The sequence below is a fragment of the Suncus etruscus genome, chromosome 6, assembly GCF_024139225.1.
Source record: "Suncus etruscus isolate mSunEtr1 chromosome 6, mSunEtr1.pri.cur, whole genome shotgun sequence".
Taxonomy (NCBI): Eukaryota; Metazoa; Chordata; class Mammalia; order Eulipotyphla; family Soricidae; genus Suncus; species Suncus etruscus.
Genome location: NC_064853.1, coordinates 117,382,589 through 117,400,674, shown reverse-complemented (window position 1 = coordinate 117,400,674; position 18,086 = coordinate 117,382,589). Strand labels below are relative to the sequence as shown.

The 18,086-nt window shown below is 39.8% G+C and overlaps 1 protein-coding gene across 2 annotated transcripts in view; it reads right to left on the bottom strand.

The window, feature by feature from the left end:
• Nucleotides 1-18,086, bottom strand: part of VPS45 (vacuolar protein sorting 45 homolog) — an 85,474-nt gene that overhangs the window by 51,317 nt on the left and 16,071 nt on the right. For both annotated transcript variants that reach the window (XM_049775720.1, XM_049775719.1), the window contains exons 4-10: nucleotides 17,185-17,264; nucleotides 15,069-15,137; nucleotides 14,824-14,961; nucleotides 13,034-13,144; nucleotides 8,575-8,709; nucleotides 3,361-3,474; nucleotides 2,088-2,255 (exon numbers count right to left, since the gene is read on the bottom strand). In XM_049775720.1, the coding sequence (XP_049631677.1) occupies nucleotides 2,088-2,255; nucleotides 3,361-3,474; nucleotides 8,575-8,709; nucleotides 13,034-13,144; nucleotides 14,824-14,961; nucleotides 15,069-15,137; nucleotides 17,185-17,264 (815 nt within the window). The remainder of the gene's footprint in view (nucleotides 1-2,087; nucleotides 2,256-3,360; nucleotides 3,475-8,574; nucleotides 8,710-13,033; nucleotides 13,145-14,823; nucleotides 14,962-15,068; nucleotides 15,138-17,184; nucleotides 17,265-18,086) is intronic.

Here is an 18,086-nt window from a genome sequence, read left to right as displayed (position 1 = left end):
TGTAAAAAGAAGAATATAAGCCAGAGAGTTGACCTCCAAAGCCTGTTGCTACCTCCACTATACTGTTCTTGTTTTCTTGCATAAAGTTAAGTAAAACTGCAATAGGGAAACAAAAATGACTTTGTTTTAGAATTTAGGGCCCTATTAACAAGGCAATATGCTTCTTATAATAAATGGCTTAGAAATAGCTTCCTTGAGGACGGAGCAATAGTATACTGGGTAAAGCACTTGCCTTTTGCATGCCTGACCTGGTTCCACCCCCAGAACCACTTAAGGTCCACCACGACTGATCCCTGAGCACAGACCCAGGAATAAGCCTTGAGCACTTCCAGTTGTGGGTCAACATTAAAAACCAAACAGTAAGGGAGAGATGGCTTTCTCCCAAAGACAGGTGGTTCAGCCCTAAATTATGAGTTAGTGATGCTGCATTTTGTCATTTCTCAAGAACTTTGTGCGTATCACCCATTTGTTCTAGTATCTTTATATCCCATTTGCCACCTAAATATTTTCTCCTTTTAAAACATCTCTTAGATATGTCTTTACTATACACCTTCACCATCACTGAAATACTAGCCGTCTGTACATTTCCTAAAACACTGACTTCATCAGATCAACTTCCTACTCTAGCTCTCATACCGGATTTCTTTGTCTAGCTCAGCAATTCCAAATTCCTTCCACATTTTATAAACTGGTGCTTGTTTACCATTTCAATTTTCTCTCCTATTTATCTTCCACATCTACTCTTTCAGATCAAGCTGTTTATTATTTTCTGCATATTTCTGCATTCCTGTTTTTGACTCTTATCCCTAATTAAAATCCTCCTCCAGATTCTAGTCATTCCTTATAGTCCATTTTAATATCACCTTCTCTAAGAAAACATGCCTGGAAAAACTCAACAATCATTAAAAGTCAGTATCACAGTTTTTACTTGATTGAAAATTATCTTCAATACTGCATAGGTTCTTCTGATTTTCTTTTATTATCTTCTTAATTAAACTTTAACTTTTTTTCTCTTGCATTCTGTGTTTTTTTTCCCCCTCGTTTTGTTTTTTGTTTTGACTTTGGGTCATGCATAGCAATGCTCAGGGTTTACTCATGGCTTTGCACTCAGTTATCATGCATGTTGCTGTGCTGGAGACCATAGAGCGTACTTGGAATCAAACCTGGGTTAGCAGTATGCAAGACAAGTGTCCTACCCACTATACTATGGCTCTGGATCCAGTCTGTATTTTGTTTTTGTTGTTGCTTTATTTTGTTTTGTTTCTTTAGGCCATATCCTGGTGGGACTGGGGGACCTTATAGAGTGCCAGGGATAGAACATGGGTTGGTTACATGCAAGGCCAAGTGCACTACCCACTGTACTGAGGGACTGTATGGGATTGACTATCTAGGGATTGAACTCAGATTATCCAAGTGACAGGCCAGTGCACTGCCTGCTGTACTTTTGCTCTAGTCCCTATTGTTGTGTATGTAAACATTTTATGGGATTATTATGTTACTGACCCTACCCTGATCATGATTGTGCCCTACCCTAGGGTGTGACCTAGCATTCTGCCTCCACCCTAGGGTGGTACCTGATTCTGCTTCTGCCATTGGGTGGTATCTGATCCGACCATTGGATGGTACCTGATTCTGGGAGATAAAAACAAGGGTCTGTGGAAGGCGAGGGGCTTTTTGGCTGGAACTGATGCTGAGGCTTTGGACTTCAGTCTTGTCCACTGAATAAAGCTAATATTTCCACAAGCCTGACTGTCTGCGAGCTGTTTACCCGCTGGCTGAACAGGGTGGCAGACACGTGCTCCGAGCTGGAGGGGAAAGACTTCATCCTCCATCCCTCCATCAGTCAACCTCTTCAGGGGCTGACTTGCAACACCTATAATTTGTATGCTGGTTCCAACTTTATCTAAGTCTGTAAAGTCCATTTGGTGAGTTTTGTGTGCAAGACCAGTGCCCTACCCTTTAGACTATCTCTCTGACTTCAAGGGTTCACAATTTTTTAATATAACCCGGGCAGTATTATGTATCTTTCTCTTAACCTGCTTGGCCTGGCACTGCTTTATATATTAGGTGCTAATTAAATCAGATACCTGGAGAGCAGTAGAATGATCATTTTGACAGGCCAGTTCCTGCTCAACCTCTGATACCTCCAGCAGACTCCGCTCACTGACCAGCCGAGACAGCTCTCCAACAACAGTCACATGCTTTGATACAGTCCCAGACATCTTCTTGAACTGTGGGTAATTCTCAACGAAGGCCTGTCATGGGCACAAATCAATAGGACAGGAAGTTCTGTTATTTCTTGATGTAGGTCAGGCATATATAAAGCAGAGCACTGGAGTAGAGAAAGGGATTGTTCATTTTCCAGGAGTTAGGTAGATATAACTTTCAATCACTTGCTTTTTTTTTCTGAAGGGGCACACCTGGCTGTTCTCAGGAATTAGCAAGGTAGGTTTGAGGGATAAAATTTGGGTTGACCACATGCAATGCAAGTGCCCTACCTGCTATACTGTTGTCCTGGCTGCTGACTTAGCATTTTGTTACAATTAAAAAGAGAAGACCTCACAGGGTCAGAGAATAGAACAACAGGTAGGGCACGTGCACATGGCCAATCCAATCTAGTTCCCGGCATCCCATATGTTCCCTGAGCTCAGCCAGGAATGATTCTTGAATGCAGAGTCAGAAGTAACCCTTGAGCACTGCCCCAAATGGAAACAAAAATCAAAAACTCCAACCAGACAAAGAGAGAAAAACTGGCAAGTGCCAATAGATGGAGTCTTTTTCTTTTTTCTCCTTTTTGGTTTTTGGGCCACACCTGACTGTTTTCAGGCATCATTTCTGGCAGAACTCGAGAGAACTTTATGGGATCCTGGTATTGACTCAGTGTCAAGTGCATGCAAAACAAGTACCTTACTCCTTTATCTCTCCAACCCCACAAAACAGTCTTTTTTTTTTTGGTTTTTGGGTCACACCCGGCAGTGCTCAGGGGCTACTCCTGGCTCTATGCTCAGAAATTGCTCCTGGCAGGCTCAGGGGACCATATGGGATGTCGGGATTTGAACCACCAACCTTCTGCATGAGAGGCAAATGCCTTACCTCCATGCTATCTCTCCGGCCCCCATAATACAGTCTTAAAACAGTTGACTGAAGAATGAAAAGAAGCACATAATTCCTTACAAAATTTTCACTAGAATATTTGCTAAATTTACAGAAAACAATCTCAAACTAAACAAAGTGAACTAAGGGGGAAAAAAATACTAAACCCAGAATATTCCAGGAAATGTTGCTTATATGAATAGTCCCAAATCTTGGATGTCATGTACATGTGCTAATCTTAATCATCCATACACATATTAAATTTACCTTCATATCTGCTATTGACTCAAGTTTTTGTTGTTCTTTTGGTTTCTTCTTTTGAAAATCCTCCATGAGATTCTTTATATTGCTACCAATCTCTGCAAAGTTCAGGTACATATTCTGTGAAACAGGAAGTAACAAATACAGTTCCATCATGAATCTAACTCACAATTTCCAAGAAGAGAATTCTAAATATGATTAGAAGAAAAGGGCAAGAAAATTCCACCATGATTATTAAATCTGGACACTGGCCAGGATAGTAGAAATGAATGATTATTCTTCCAAAGGACTACAGATAGGACTCACAATACTTTTGGAGGAACCATACCCAGTGATGCTCAGTGGTTATTCCAGACTCTCCTCTCAGGTATCACTCCTAATGGTGTTTTGGGGAACCATATGGGATCCACCAGGGATCAAACCCATCAACTGTGTGCAAGGCCAGTGCCCTACCCTCAGAACTATCTCTCTGACTTTATAAAATAAACCTGGCAGTGTTCAGGGGTTATTCCTAGCTTTGAGCTCAGGAGTCACTACTTGGAGAGCTTGGGGGACTATATAGGATTCTGGGGACTGAACCTGGATAAGCTGTGTGCAAGCCTATTGTACTGTCCATTATACTATCACTCTGACCCTAAGTTCACACTTTTTTTTTTCTCTTGACTGGCCTGGTTTATTTTTTAAATAATATCTTTATTTAAGCACCATGATTACAAACATGTTTGTAGTGGGGTTTCAGTCACATAGGGAATACCCCCTTCACCAATGCAACAATTCCACCATCAATGCCCCCAAACCCTCATCCCCCAATCCCTGCCCATATTCGAGACAGGCATTATACTTCTTTCAGCATTGTCATAATAGTTGTTAGTATAATTATCTCTCTAACTGCAATCACAACTCTTTGTGACAAGCTTCATATTATGGGCCTTCCAGCCTTCAGTCTCTGGGTATTATTACAATAATGTCTTTTATTTTTCTTAAATTCACATAGATGAGTGAGACTATTCTGTGTCTATCTCTATCCCTCTAATTTATCTCACTCAGCATAAGTTTCTATGTCCACCCATGTATAGGAAAATTTCATGACTTCATTTTTCGGACAGCTGCATAGTATTCCATTGTGTATATATACCACAGTTTCTTTAGCCATTCATCTGTTGTTGTTGTTGTTGGCTGTTGTTGAACATCTGGGTTGTTTCCAGATTCTGGCTACTGTGAATAGTGCTACAATGAATTTAGGTGTGCAGTAGGCATTTTTTGTTTTTTGTTTTTGTTTTTATTGGGTCACACCTGGCAGCGCTCAGGGGTTACTCCTGGCTCCATGCTCAGAAATCGCTCCTGACAGGCTCAGGGGACCATATGGGATGCCAGGATTCGAACCAATGACTTTCTGCATGAAAGACAAACGCTTTTCCTCCATGCTATCTCTCTGGCCCCTGCAGAAGGCGTTTTTGTATTGTGTTTCTGTGATCCAAGGGTATATCCCTAGAAGTGGTATAGCTGGATCATATGGGAGCTCAATAGTTTTTTGAGGAATCACCATATTGTTTTCCATAAAGGCTGGACTAGACAGCATTCTCACCAGCAGTGAATGAGAGTTCCTTTCTCCCCACATTCCAACCAGCACTGCTTTTGTTCTTTTTGATGTTTGCCAGTCTCTGTGGCTTGAGATAGTTTTGATTTGCATCTCCCTGATGATTAGTGATGTGGAGCATTTTTTTCATGTGACTTTTGGCTATTTGAATTTCTTCTTTGAGGAAGTATCTGTTCATTTCTTCTCCCCACTTTTTGATGGGGTTAGATGTTTTGTTCTTGTTAAGTTCTGTTAGTACCTTGTATATATATATATCTTAGATATTAGCCCCTTATCTAATGGTTTTTGGGTGAGTCTATCCTCTTGATTTTATGGAGGTATATATATATTTTTGTTTGTTTGTTTGTTTTGTTTTGTTTTGTTTTTGGGTCATACCCTGTGATGCTCAGGGGTTACTCCTGGCTATGTGCTCAGAAATTGCTCCTGGCTTGGGGGACCATATGAGATGCTGGGATTCAAACCACCGTCCTTCTGCATACAAGGCAAACACCCTACCTCCATGCTATCTCTCTGGCCCCAGGAGGTATATTATTTTATGGGCCAGCATGTGGTCTATACTGGAGAATAACCCATGTGCAATGGAGAAAAATGAGTATCCAGTTTTCTGGGAATGGAATGCCCTATATATATATATATATATATATATATATATATATATATATATATATCTACTGGCGCACTTTCTTCCATTTCTCTTTTAAGAGCTAGTATATTCTTGTTGGACTTCAGCCTGGTTGACCTATCAAGGCCAGGTGGTGTTAAGATCTCCCACTATTACTGTGTTACTATTAATGTCTTCTTTCAGACTTTTCAACAATTTTATTAAATATTTTGCTATTTTGAATGTGTATATGCTTAGGAGTGCTACTTCTTCTGTTGTACATATTTCTTGATTATTACGAAATGTCCATCTTTGTCCCTTATAGTTTTTCTGTCTAAAGCTTGTGTCATCTGATATTAATATGGCCACTCCAGTTGTTTGTTTGTTTTTGGGCCACATTGGTGATGCTCAAGGGTTACTCCTGGCTATGCGCTCAGAAATCACTCCTGGCTTGGGGGACCATATGGGATGCCAGGGAATCGAACCACAGTCCATCCTAGGTAAGTGTGTGCAAGGCAAACGTCCTACCACTGCACCACCACTCTGGACCCACACTCCAGATTTTTTTTTGGGGGGGGTCACACCCAGCAGTGCTCAGGAGTTACTCCTGGCTCTTCACTCAGAAATCACTCCTGGCAGGCTCGGGGGACCAGACCATATGGGATGCTGGGATTCAAACCACAGTCCTGCATGCAAGGCAAATGGCCTACCTCCATGCTATCTCTCCGGCCCCCCAATTCCAGCTTTTTTTTTCTTTCGGTTTTTGGGACACACCCAGCAGTGCTCAGGAGTTACTCCTGGCTCTGTGCTCAGAAATCGCTCCTGACAGGCACAGGGGACCATATGGTATGCCGGGATTCGAACCACTGTCTGTCCTGGGTTGGCTGCTTGCAAGCAAACGCCCTACCACTATGCTATCTCTCCGGCCCTGCACTCCAGCTTTTTTTTTTTTTTGGTTTTTGGTTTTTGGGCCACACCCAGCGGTACTCAGGGGTTACTCCTGGCTGTCTGCTCAGAAATAGCTCCTGGCAGGCACAGGGGACCATATGGGACACCGGGATTTGAACCAACCACCTTTGGTCCTGGATCGGCTGCTTGCAAGGCAAACACCGCTGTGCTATCTCTCCGGGCCCCCAACTTTTGATTTTAAATCTATGTTTGTTCAGACTATTCAGATGTATGTATTTCTTGTAAGTAGCAGAATGTTGGATTTGGCTTTTTGATCCATTTTGCCACTCTGTGTCTCTTAACAGATGCATTGATTGTCATGGGATTTAGTGTCATCTTTGTGTAGGAGATTGGTGTGTCTGTTGGTCTGTCTTGTCTTAAAGTAGAACTTTCAGTTTGTCTTGTAAGGCTGGTTCTGAGTCTGTAAAATTTCTGAGCTGTTGTTTATCCATGAAGCTACGTATCCATCCTTCAAACCTAAATGTGAGTCTGGTTGGGTACAGTATTCTAGGCGAAGCATTCATTTCATTGAGTTTTGTCATTATATACCACTACTACATACTGGTCTGAAGGGTTTTTGTGACAGGTCTGCTGTAAATGTTAAGGATGCTCCTTTGAATGTAATTTACTTTTTTGATATTGCTGCTTTCAGTATTCTATCCCTATCTGTGGGATTCATCATTGTGACTAGGATGTGTCTTGGGGTGCTAATCTTTTAGCTAGAACTCTCTGGGCATGCAGGATTTGGTTGCATGCTGTCTTTAGCTCTGGAAGTTTCTCTGCAATGATTTCCTTAACTGTTGATTCTTCCTGGGGATTTTCTTCCTAAGTCTCTGGGACTCCAATGATTCTTATGTTGTTTCTGTTGAGTTTATCAAAGACTTCTATTTTCATCAGTTCACATTCTTTAAGAAATTTTTCCATTGTCTGATGATTTTTTAAGGCTCTTTTCCATTCTCTTTTGTTGTATGGAGTTGTTATGCATCTCATCTTTTCAGCTCACTGCACTGGTCCTCAGCTGTTGTTATTCTGTTGGAGAGGCTTTCCAGTGAGATTTTCAATTCATTGACTTAATTTTTCAGTTCTGTTATTTCAGTTTGGAGTTTTCTGATTTCTATCTTCATATCCTCTTGATTATTATTTGTGGTTTGTTCAGCTCAATTAATATTTCTTTTATTCCTATAAACATCCTCATATTTCTTCTCTAAAATCCTAATATGAGAGGCTAAATTGGTGGTTGGTACTTTTTTGGGTCATCAGAGCTGCCATCTTTATTCTCTATGCATGGTGCTGGCCTGTGTTGTTTCCCCACTGTTGCATCTGTAGTGTGATGTTTTCTGCGTTTTGTTTGCAGCCATGGAGCAAAGCACAGCTGCCGGGCTCCTTTGGCTTCACCCTTTTTGGGCATTGCTAGCTCACCTTCAATCACATGGCTTCCACAGATGCTTCTGAGTTGAGTTAGCACAAAAAAAAAAAAAAAAAGGTAGTTGTAGCTTTTGTTAGCAGCATCTTGAATGGCAGTGGGCTGCGATCAGGCTCCACTCTTTTGGGGCCTGGTTTATTAATTCTTCATGTTTAATCTCCTCAAACCTGTTCACCCTCAGTCCTATTCACCAGCTACCCCTCCAAGCAGCCAGGAAAGAGATCTGGAGATTCGGATTCGGGAAATCCGGAGATTTCCGGGAAGTCTCGGAGATCCGGGAAATGAAAGGCATGTTCACAAATTTTAAATTGGAAAAAGTGTTCAAAGGTCAACATCCAAATCTTCTGCTTCCCTTTCCCTGACAGACTTTACTTATAGACTGCCCCATTATCTTTCCACAGAAAATCCCATCTCTACATTCATTCCAACAATTCAATACTGACATTCCTTTAGTTTTTTTTTTTTTGTTTTTGTTTTTTTTTTTTTTTTGGTCACACCTGGTGATGCTCAAGGGCTACTCCTGGCTCTGTGCTCAGAAATTGCTCCTGGCTTGGGGGACCATATGGGACCGCCAGGGGATCAAAAGACCTTCTTAGATAAAACAGAATATACAAGAGATAAGATAAAATAAGAGAAATTTAAACCACCTACATTAGCATAGAATTCATCATTTTCAGCTGACAGAACCACTTCTCGTAAGTCTTTACTGATCCCTGGCACTCTGGAGAGATCGATCCGATTGTTGTTTATGCCCAGAAGTTCATGAACCATGGCCTGATAGGTCCACTAAATAAAGATTCATGACAAGAAACAATTAGTAACTGACAAAGAATAAAATAGGACATGTTCACAATTGCTAAAACAGTCGCTAGTCCTCTTTAAGTGGAAGTTCTCTATTATAGTTTCATTTACCTCTAAATTTTATTAGTACATTAGATTATAGTAAGCATTTAAATTGTTATTTTAGTTGTCTAAATACCTCCACACGAAAACACTTTTAGATTTTACACCTGTGGGAGGACAGTAAAATCAGTATTGTGAACGTAAAGAAAATAAATTCTATCCATTAGCTCCAGTTTTTGCCTCTGAAATAAGAGTATATTTTTGGCTTCACAGAAAGGGCTATATTGGTACTGCAGTTCAAACAAAACACTTCCTGTATACTTCTGTGGTTTTTTGTAGCACAAGATGTGTGTGTTTGCTGATCTGAGAGATGCTATATTTACCCTGAAAACACCAATAATATCAAAAAAGGTTCTGTGAGTTGATGAAAACACATCAGAAACTTGCCTCTAATTCCATTTTGTTTTAGGTTTTGCTTAATGAGTTATAAAAGAGAACTATTTTCTAGCCTGACAAAATGGAAACTTACTAATTTTTTTTTTGTTTGTTTGTTTTTGGGGCCACACCCACGGTGCTCAGGGGTTACTCCTGGCTGTCTGCTCAGAAATAGCTCCTGGCAGGCTCGGGGGACCATATGGAACACCGGGATTCGAACCAACCACCTTTGGTTCTGGATTGGCTGCTTGCAAGGCAAACACCGCAATGCTATCTCTCCGGGCCCGAACTTACTAATTTTTATAAATATTCTTTTGGGATTTTTGTTTTTGGGCCACATCTAGTGATTACTCTGGGGACCATATGGGATGCTGGGGATCAAATCCAGGTCAGGCCACATGGGGGGCAAATGTCCAACCCACTATACTATCCCTCTGGCCCCCAAAATGGGAACTTATTTTATAAAACTGAAAAGGGGAACATGTATTGCCTTCTTACCATGATGATGAAGGTATTATATTCAACCCTGGGTTCCTAAGAACAAACAGTATTTCCCATCAAATTACCACTAAACCTAGAATCTAAGTACTACAAGTATTTATATATTTCATTTCTAGCGATCTAAATTTAAGGGGTTGTACAGGTACTTTAGGGGCCAGAGAGATATTATAGCAGGCAGATCATGTGTTTAGCATGTAACTGTCCTGAGTTTGATCCTGGCATGATATATGGTCCCTAGAGCATTGCCAGGAATGACCCCTGATCCCAGAGCAAGGAATAAACTCTGAGCATGGCTGCATGTGGCCTCAAACCAAACAATCAAACAAAACTATTTGATAAACAATTCTTAAAAAAAAGGTGAGGCAGAATGATAGTACAATGGTACAATGAGTAGAGCATATGCCTTGCCTGCAGCTGCCCTGGGCTTAATCCCCAGCATCCCATATGGTTGCCCAAGCATGCCAGAAATAATTTGTGAGTGCAGAGTCAGGAGTAATCCTGACTGCGAGGTGTGGCACCAAATAAAAAATAAAAACAAAACAACCTCCCCAAAAAAAAAGAAAAAAGAGGAAAGAAAAATAAATAAAACAAGGAACAACATTTAAAAATTTTTTTTCAAGAAAAAACATTTTTATGCTTCTATAGACAGGTTATGACATGTGCTTCACTGACTCCATGATTAAAGATATGTTTACTTTCCTCCCCACTGGGCTTTAAGAGAACAGGCAGCACATCATTGAACCCTTTATCCTAGGTAAATGATTGGTCCTAAGTGAAACCGATTGAAGAAATTATTGCTTTTCTTGGAGAAAGAGTCATAAGCAAATCTTTTTCTTTTTCTTTCTTTTTTTTTGGGGGGGGTGGTTTTTGGGTAATGCAAGGCAAATGCCATACCTCCATGCTATCTCTCCGGCCCCACAAATCTTTTTCTTTCTGCTTCTTTATACCATCCAGCATTTCTTAGTAAACATTAGTGATTTCAATTTTAGGAATAGAAGCTATCTTACAAATATAGAGAAGTTGCATTCTAAAGTCACAGTTTGGAAAGATCTTAAACAGGAAATGTTTACATATTCATGACCACTGTTACTAGCTACTGACAGTAGCTGATAAAATTGAGTTAGTGTTGAATGTCTGAATGACATAGGGGACTGTGAAACAATCACAGGTACACATGACAATTACAAATATATGATAATCAAAGTTCTACAGTGATTTTAGGGGAAAAAAAAGATATGTCTGGAAGAACATGGACTTAAAAAAGAGGTTTTGAGTGATCTTGTGTTTATTTGTTCTTGACTTAATCTTGTTTTTGGTTTGGTTTTGGGTGATGCTCAGCAGTATAAGGGTTTACTCCTGTCTCATTTAAGGATCATGCCTGGCAGGCTCCTAGGACCATATGGGATGCCAAAACCCAGTTAGCAAACCCAGTTAGCTAAATTCAGTTTAGCAAAACCCAGTTTGGTTTTGGGCCACACCAGTGATGCTCAGGGGTTACTCCTGACAACACTCCTGTCAGTGCTTGGGAAAACATTTATACCAGGGTTAGAATCCAGGTCGACTACATGCAAGGCAAGTACCTTACCTGCTATGCTATCTCTCAGGCCCCCATTTTGGATAATCTTAAAGGAGAAGAATAATAGTAGGTGAAGATGGGTACAGAAAGTATTCCAAACATGATAGCACTTCTACCACAGTCATTACATGAACAGAATGTCAGAAAACCATAGGGCATGACTGCAGAGTAGTGACTAGACATTTTATAGGATGCTCAACCCAGATTGCGATGGTGCTTGGATGCCAACTTCAGGAGCTTTTATCTAACCCAGGATGCAAATGTGAATCCATGATGATTTTTAAGTGTGGCATAATGGGATCAGAATAGTGTTTTAGGAAAAGCAATTCAATAGCATGTGTCTGTGAAGCATAATTAGAGTTGAAAGAAATTTAAAAGTGAGGAATCAAATAGATGACTCTAGAAATGCTCCTACAAGGGGATCAGGTTATGACAGAGTAATGGAAGTAAACAGGAAAAGAAGAGACGGACACTGAAAAAATAGATGCTAGCAGTATCACTTTTGGGGATCTGTCCCCAGGACAGAAAACACTGATCCAAAAAGATGTATGCAAACCGCTATTCATTACAGCATTCAGTATAATAGTCAAGAGTAGTAATCAACCTAGATTCCCAACAACAAATGAGTGAATCATGAAGATGTGGTACATATATACAATGGAATGCTACATAGCTGTAAGAATGATGCAGTCACACAATTTGCCCCAACATAAATAGAACTGAAAGATAATTTATTACATGAAGTAAGCCAGAAGAAGGATAGTACAGAATGATATAACTTATATGTGGTATTTAGAATAACTGCATGAAGAAATGCAATGGAAGTTGTCTAGAACACTCTTGGCCCCAAAGTATAGAAAGAAGGTAAGAAATTGAATGGAGGAGAAACAAATATGAAAGGATGAGGAATAGAAGCCAAGAAGTCCCAGGTGAATTGCTGGTGTTAAAAAAAGAACATAACTAAAGAAAAAAAAAAAAAGAAGAAGCAGAAAAAAAAGAACATAACTGGGGCTGGAGTGGTGGCGCAAGCGGTAAGATGTCTGCCTTGTGCACGCTAGACTAGGATGGACCTGGCATCCCATATGGTCCCCCAAGCCAGTAGCGATTTCTGAGTAAATAGTCAGGAGTAATTCTTGAACATCACCGGGTATGGCCAAAAAACAAACAAATAAACAAAAACAAAAGAGTAGAACATAACTAAATATCCAAGCCAAAAGTCAACACAATGAAACCATGAGACCAAACTTTAACTAAATGGGCTAGTTATGCTGGCAGGCTGCAAGGCGCGGGTGGTAGCATGGGATACACTCTTGGTGTAGGGAGGGAGGTTGATACTGGTGGTGGGATTGGCCCTGATACATTGTATGTATGCAACCCAACTATGAAGAACTTTGTAAATCACAATAGTTTTAATAAAATTTTTTTAATAAAATATTTTTTTAAAGCAGAAGCTACAGAATATAAAAGTTGCCTTGGTAGATGCTGGGGTGTGGACAAGCAACACCTATTTCTTTCCACATCTACATATTTTGTGTTTGTTTTGTTTTTGAGCCACCCCAGTAGTGTTCAGGGGTTACACCTGCTCTGCACTCAGGTTATCACTCCTGGTGGTGATTGGGAAACCATATGGAATGCTGGGGAGGAACCAAGCCTGCCACGTACGAGGCAGGGGCCCTTCCCGCTGTACTATCATTCTGACATCCACATCTATCCTTTGCTCAATAATCCTCTTTGATGCTAACAAACAGCTCCTACCTGGTTTAGCAATGGAGTGATGGCATCATCAGAGCGGTCTAATATAAGAAGCAATGGAGGAACTTCAGTGCGACGGAATTCAAATAGTTCATATTCCTTAGTTATCACTTGCTGTAGGTGAGAAAGATGATTTGGTTAATCAATTAGTTACAGACAGAAATAATTTAAGTAGAAAAAAAGAAAATCAATTAAGTACCAAAATAAATAAAAAAAAATTAAATATATTTTTAAGGGCAGGTTGCCCTATCTCACAATCTAACTGTGAGATGAAATCAGGAGATGCTCTGTCCTAGGATCTGTGCAAAAACTAAGATCTCTAATTATAGAAGACTGACTTTGACAACCGTGACTGAGCAGAATGTTTCTGGGACCATAAAGAAAGACCTTGGGGTTTGACAACTAACATGCCAGAGCCTGTAGTTTTGGTCTCATGACAGTTCAAGGGTAGAGACACCCTGTATCTATTAGGCCAAGGGAATTTCCTTTCTAATTTCCCCCAATGTTTACTGCACTTAAGCAAAAAAATAAAAACACACAAAAAACTTGCCACATCTTCCCCATACTTTTTTTCTTTTAATTTTATTTATAGCTTCTAGATAGGGGTTCCTGTCTTTTTGCAAAACCATAGAACATGAATCATCATAGAACATAGATGAGGCACAAATATGAATATGCCTCATATTTCTATGTCTTCCTATAAATTAAGGAAAGAAAGAAAAGTGGATAGGACCTAGAGGCCAGTGGTCTTGGGAGCACTGAATGGAAATAAAAAATTGTCAAACCTAAATACCCAAACCAAGATCAACGACAATAGAATCAAGACACCCAAACTAAACAAGCTATATACAAAACTGGACCTGTTATAGCAGGCCAGGGGGCTAAGGGTGGAAGTATAGGATGCATGCTGGGATCTATGGTGGAGAGAGGTCAACATTGGTGGTAGGAATGGCCCTAATTCACTGTCACTTTGTGCCTGAAATACAACTGTGAAAGACTTGTAATTCATATTAGTTTTAATAAAAAATTAAAAAAAAGAAAACAAATATATTTAGTGATAAGCAGTACTTTGTATATTCACAGGCCTTCCATATAAGGATTTAAGAGCTTTACAAGGGCTGGAATGAAGCATAGAGGGTAAGGCACTACCTAAATGCAGCTAAACTGGGTTCAACCCCTGGCATTCCATATGGCCTCTCCACTCCGAAGTCTGCCAGGAGTAATTTCTGAGCACAGAGCCAGAATTAACCCCTGAGTATAGAGCCAGAATTAACCTCTGAGTAGAGCCAGGACTAACCCCTGAACATAAAGCCAGAAATAAGCCCTGGACATGGCTTAAAAAAAGGAAAAATAAATAAAAGTTTTACAAGATTTCCTGCCAGAGTGACAGTACAGTGGATAGAGCGTTTTCCTTGAATGGGGCAGACCCAGGTATCAGAAGTAATCCCTGAGTGCAGAGCTAAGAGTAATGCCTGAACACTTCTGGGTGTGGCCCCCAAACAAAAGCAAACACAAAGCTTTACAAAATTTAATAGGATTCTATAATAGATCAAGACTTAAAACTCTATTTTACAAATGGTTTAACTGGACAGAAGTAGGCTGCAACTGTTTCTTGAGTTAATTATAAGAATTTTAGCTCCAATTTGTTGCTTTTTTATTTGAATTACAAATACTTATTTGCCAATAATCCTAACCCATCATCTCCTATGATTGTCAATAAAATATTCCTTTAGTTTTGAGCTACCACCAGGAAATGGATGATCCTGGCATTCTAGAATTTTGGAATGCCATACCTTGACACACTCTGCAAGTCTCTTGGCTGCTTCTGATGACAGCTGATAACGAATCATAGGACATTTCTTTAGAGATAAGAGGAGAGCTGTTAGGCCTTGAGTTGTTCTGGAGAGCTGAGCTGGATTCCAATTTCGACCCTTAACAAAATACATGTCCAGAGAAAACAAAGTTTTTCTTACAAGAAGTTGCCAAATTAACTTCTACTTGATACGTGAAAATTTCTGATAATCCTCTCCTTCCATACCTGGCAGCAACCCAGAATATTAAGGGAAAACAAATGTGGATTCACAGCAATATAATCACCGTAAAATTCCTGCAAAAAAGCACCAAGATCAATCAATACAGAAACTGCAACTGTGTTGAGCAATATTTTTATCTGATATGCTACTATATGATATAATTAGACTTAAGGAGATACAAGTATAAAAATATCAATCAGGGGCCGGAGAGAGAGCATGGAGGTAGGGCGTTTGCCTTTCATGCAGAAGGACGGTGGTTCAAATTCCAGCATCCCATATGGTCCCCCGTGCCTGCCAGGGGCGATCAATCAACTCAATCAACAACTGAGCAACAATAGTCAATGTAGGAGAATTTTAAAAAAATCTAAGAGCGACAATTATAAATCCTTTTTAAAAACAAAGGTAAAAATGTTTTTACATTTGAAAATTTAAAACAATGTGGTAATTAAGTCATACATATATTTCTGGAACCTCTACGTATACTCATTTTTAAAAAATATAAAATGCTTATAGGACATATAACGCTATACCCAAAGAAAAAACTTTGCTGTGTATTCTCATGAAAGAGAATGTGATTTAAAAGAGGACATTTTGGGGCCAGAGTGGTGACACAAGCGGTAAGGCGTCTGCCTTGCCTGCGCTAGCCTAGGATGGACCGTGGTTTGATCCCCCAGTGTCTCACATGGTCCCCCAAGCCAGGAGCAATTTCTGAGCGGATAGCCAGGAGTAACCCCTGAGCGTCACCAGGTGTGGCCCAAAAAACAAATAAAATAAAAAGGCCATTTTAAAAAAAATTTAACACCTAGCATATCCTTCTAAATTCTAAAACTTTATTTTATTTTTTTGAATATTTTGTTTGGGGGCTATACCTGATGGCACTCATGGCTTATTCCTGGCTCTGTGCTCCCAAGATCACTCTTGGCAGTGCTTAGGGAACCATATGTGATGGAGCAGGATCAAATACAGGTGGGCTATATTCAAGGAAAGTGCCCAAACTACTGTACTATTTTTCCGGTCCTACTTTCTAAAATTTCTTTTTATTTGTTTGCTTGGACCACATCCGGCAGTGCTCAGAAGTTATTCCTGGCTCTTCACTCAGGAGTCCCTCCTGGTGGGTGTGTGGGACCATAAGGAATGCTGGCAATTGCAGTAGGCTGCATTCAAGGGAAGTGCTTTATACACTGTACTATCCCTTCCAGCTCAGAAAAAATTTAAAGCTTATTTATTTGTTGTACTTGACTACTCTTTACTTAAAATACATTTAAACATTTGTGATAAATGTACTCAAGAATCCTAAGTATTAAAGAAGAAAAGAGTAATAAGATACTTTCTAATATAGATACTCTATAGCCGCGATGGCGAACCTATGGCACCTGTGCCAATGGTGGCATACGAAGACCTTGCAGCTGGCACGCGGGAAGGTCCTCAATTAAAATATGCGGTGCGTGCCGCATAGTTTTTAGATACTAAAATCTTGTTATTAAGGTTTAATTGATGTGCTGGCACTTTTGAGGAAATTCTTTGGTTTTGTGCAGCAGTTTGGCACACGGGCTCAAAAAGGTTAGCCATCATTGTTCTATAGCATGCAGAAGGGCTAGAAAAATAGTCCGGGGGATAATCTTGGTTTGATCCCTGGCACCACAAATGGTCCCCTAAGGTGAGACAGACCCCTGAGCATTGCTGGATTGCCAACCCCTGAATTATATAACATGCAGAATATTTAGTTTTCAAGTTTTAGTCATGACAAAAGTCTACTTATGATAAAAAGTCTCCTTCATAATAAAAGAACATGAAGAAATCTCATTCACATTTTTTACTTCCTCTTCTTCCTAATGAGACATATTCCCTGCAGACATATTCCATTAATAATCTTTGTATGGCTCATAAAACTTTCAGGCCCTGAAAGTCCTGCCACCAATCCAGGATCAGAGAAAACTCTTTAATTCCATGACACCTTTCATTGTATTCTCATTCTATATGATATCTCTTTCTAACTCTCTCTGAGTTTATCATGTTATAAAGCAAAGTACTTATTCTTCCTCCTTTCTTTTGAGATCTCTCAGTTTTTTAGTCTCAAATTTTAAAAGGTTAAGAGATGTACGAGAGGAATAAAGTATTTACCTGGACCTCAGCCACAACTTCCTGTTCATCAGCTTCAGCTAAAGACTTCACATCACTCTTGCTGATCACATTACTGAAATCTGAAACAGATCTATATGAACTGTGGTAGACTCAAATAATATGATCTGTGCTGAAGTTAGAAACAGAAACGGGCCTTGCAACAAAATCCTGATAAACAAGTTACACTTAGTATATATTGTAGTATATATAAAGAATGCCTTCTAATTAGAGTAACCAGTAAATTAAAATCCATTAATTCTTTTATTGGGGCCACACCCAGTAGTGCTCAGGGGTTTCTCCTGGCTCTGTGCTCAGAAATCATTCCTGGCAGGCTGGGAAGACTATATGAGATGCTGGGGATTGAACAAAGCTCAGCTACGTGCAAGGCAAACACTACCCGCTCTCCTATCGCTCCGGCCCAAAATCCATTAATTCTTTTTGTTTTAATAATATTTTATTTAAACACCTTGATTACAAACATGATTGTGGTTGGGTTTCAGTCATGTAAAGAACACCCATCATCACCAGTGCAACATACCCATCACCAATGTCCCAAATCTCCCTCCTCCCCACCCCAGCCCCGCCTGTACTCTAGACAGCTTTCTATTTCCTTTCATACATTCTCATTGTTAGTATAGTTCTCAATGTAGTTATTTCTCTAACTAAACTTAACACTCTTTGTGTTAAGCTTCATGAAGTAAGCTGGAACGTCCAGTCCTCCTCTCTTTTGTCTCTGAAAATTTTTGCAAGAATGTCTTTCATTTTTCTTAAAACCCATAGATGAGTGAGACCATTCTGCATCTTTCTCTCTCTGACTTATTTCACTCAGCATAATAGATTCCATGTACATCCATGTATAGGAAAATTTCATGATTTTATCTCTCCTGACGGCTGCATAATAT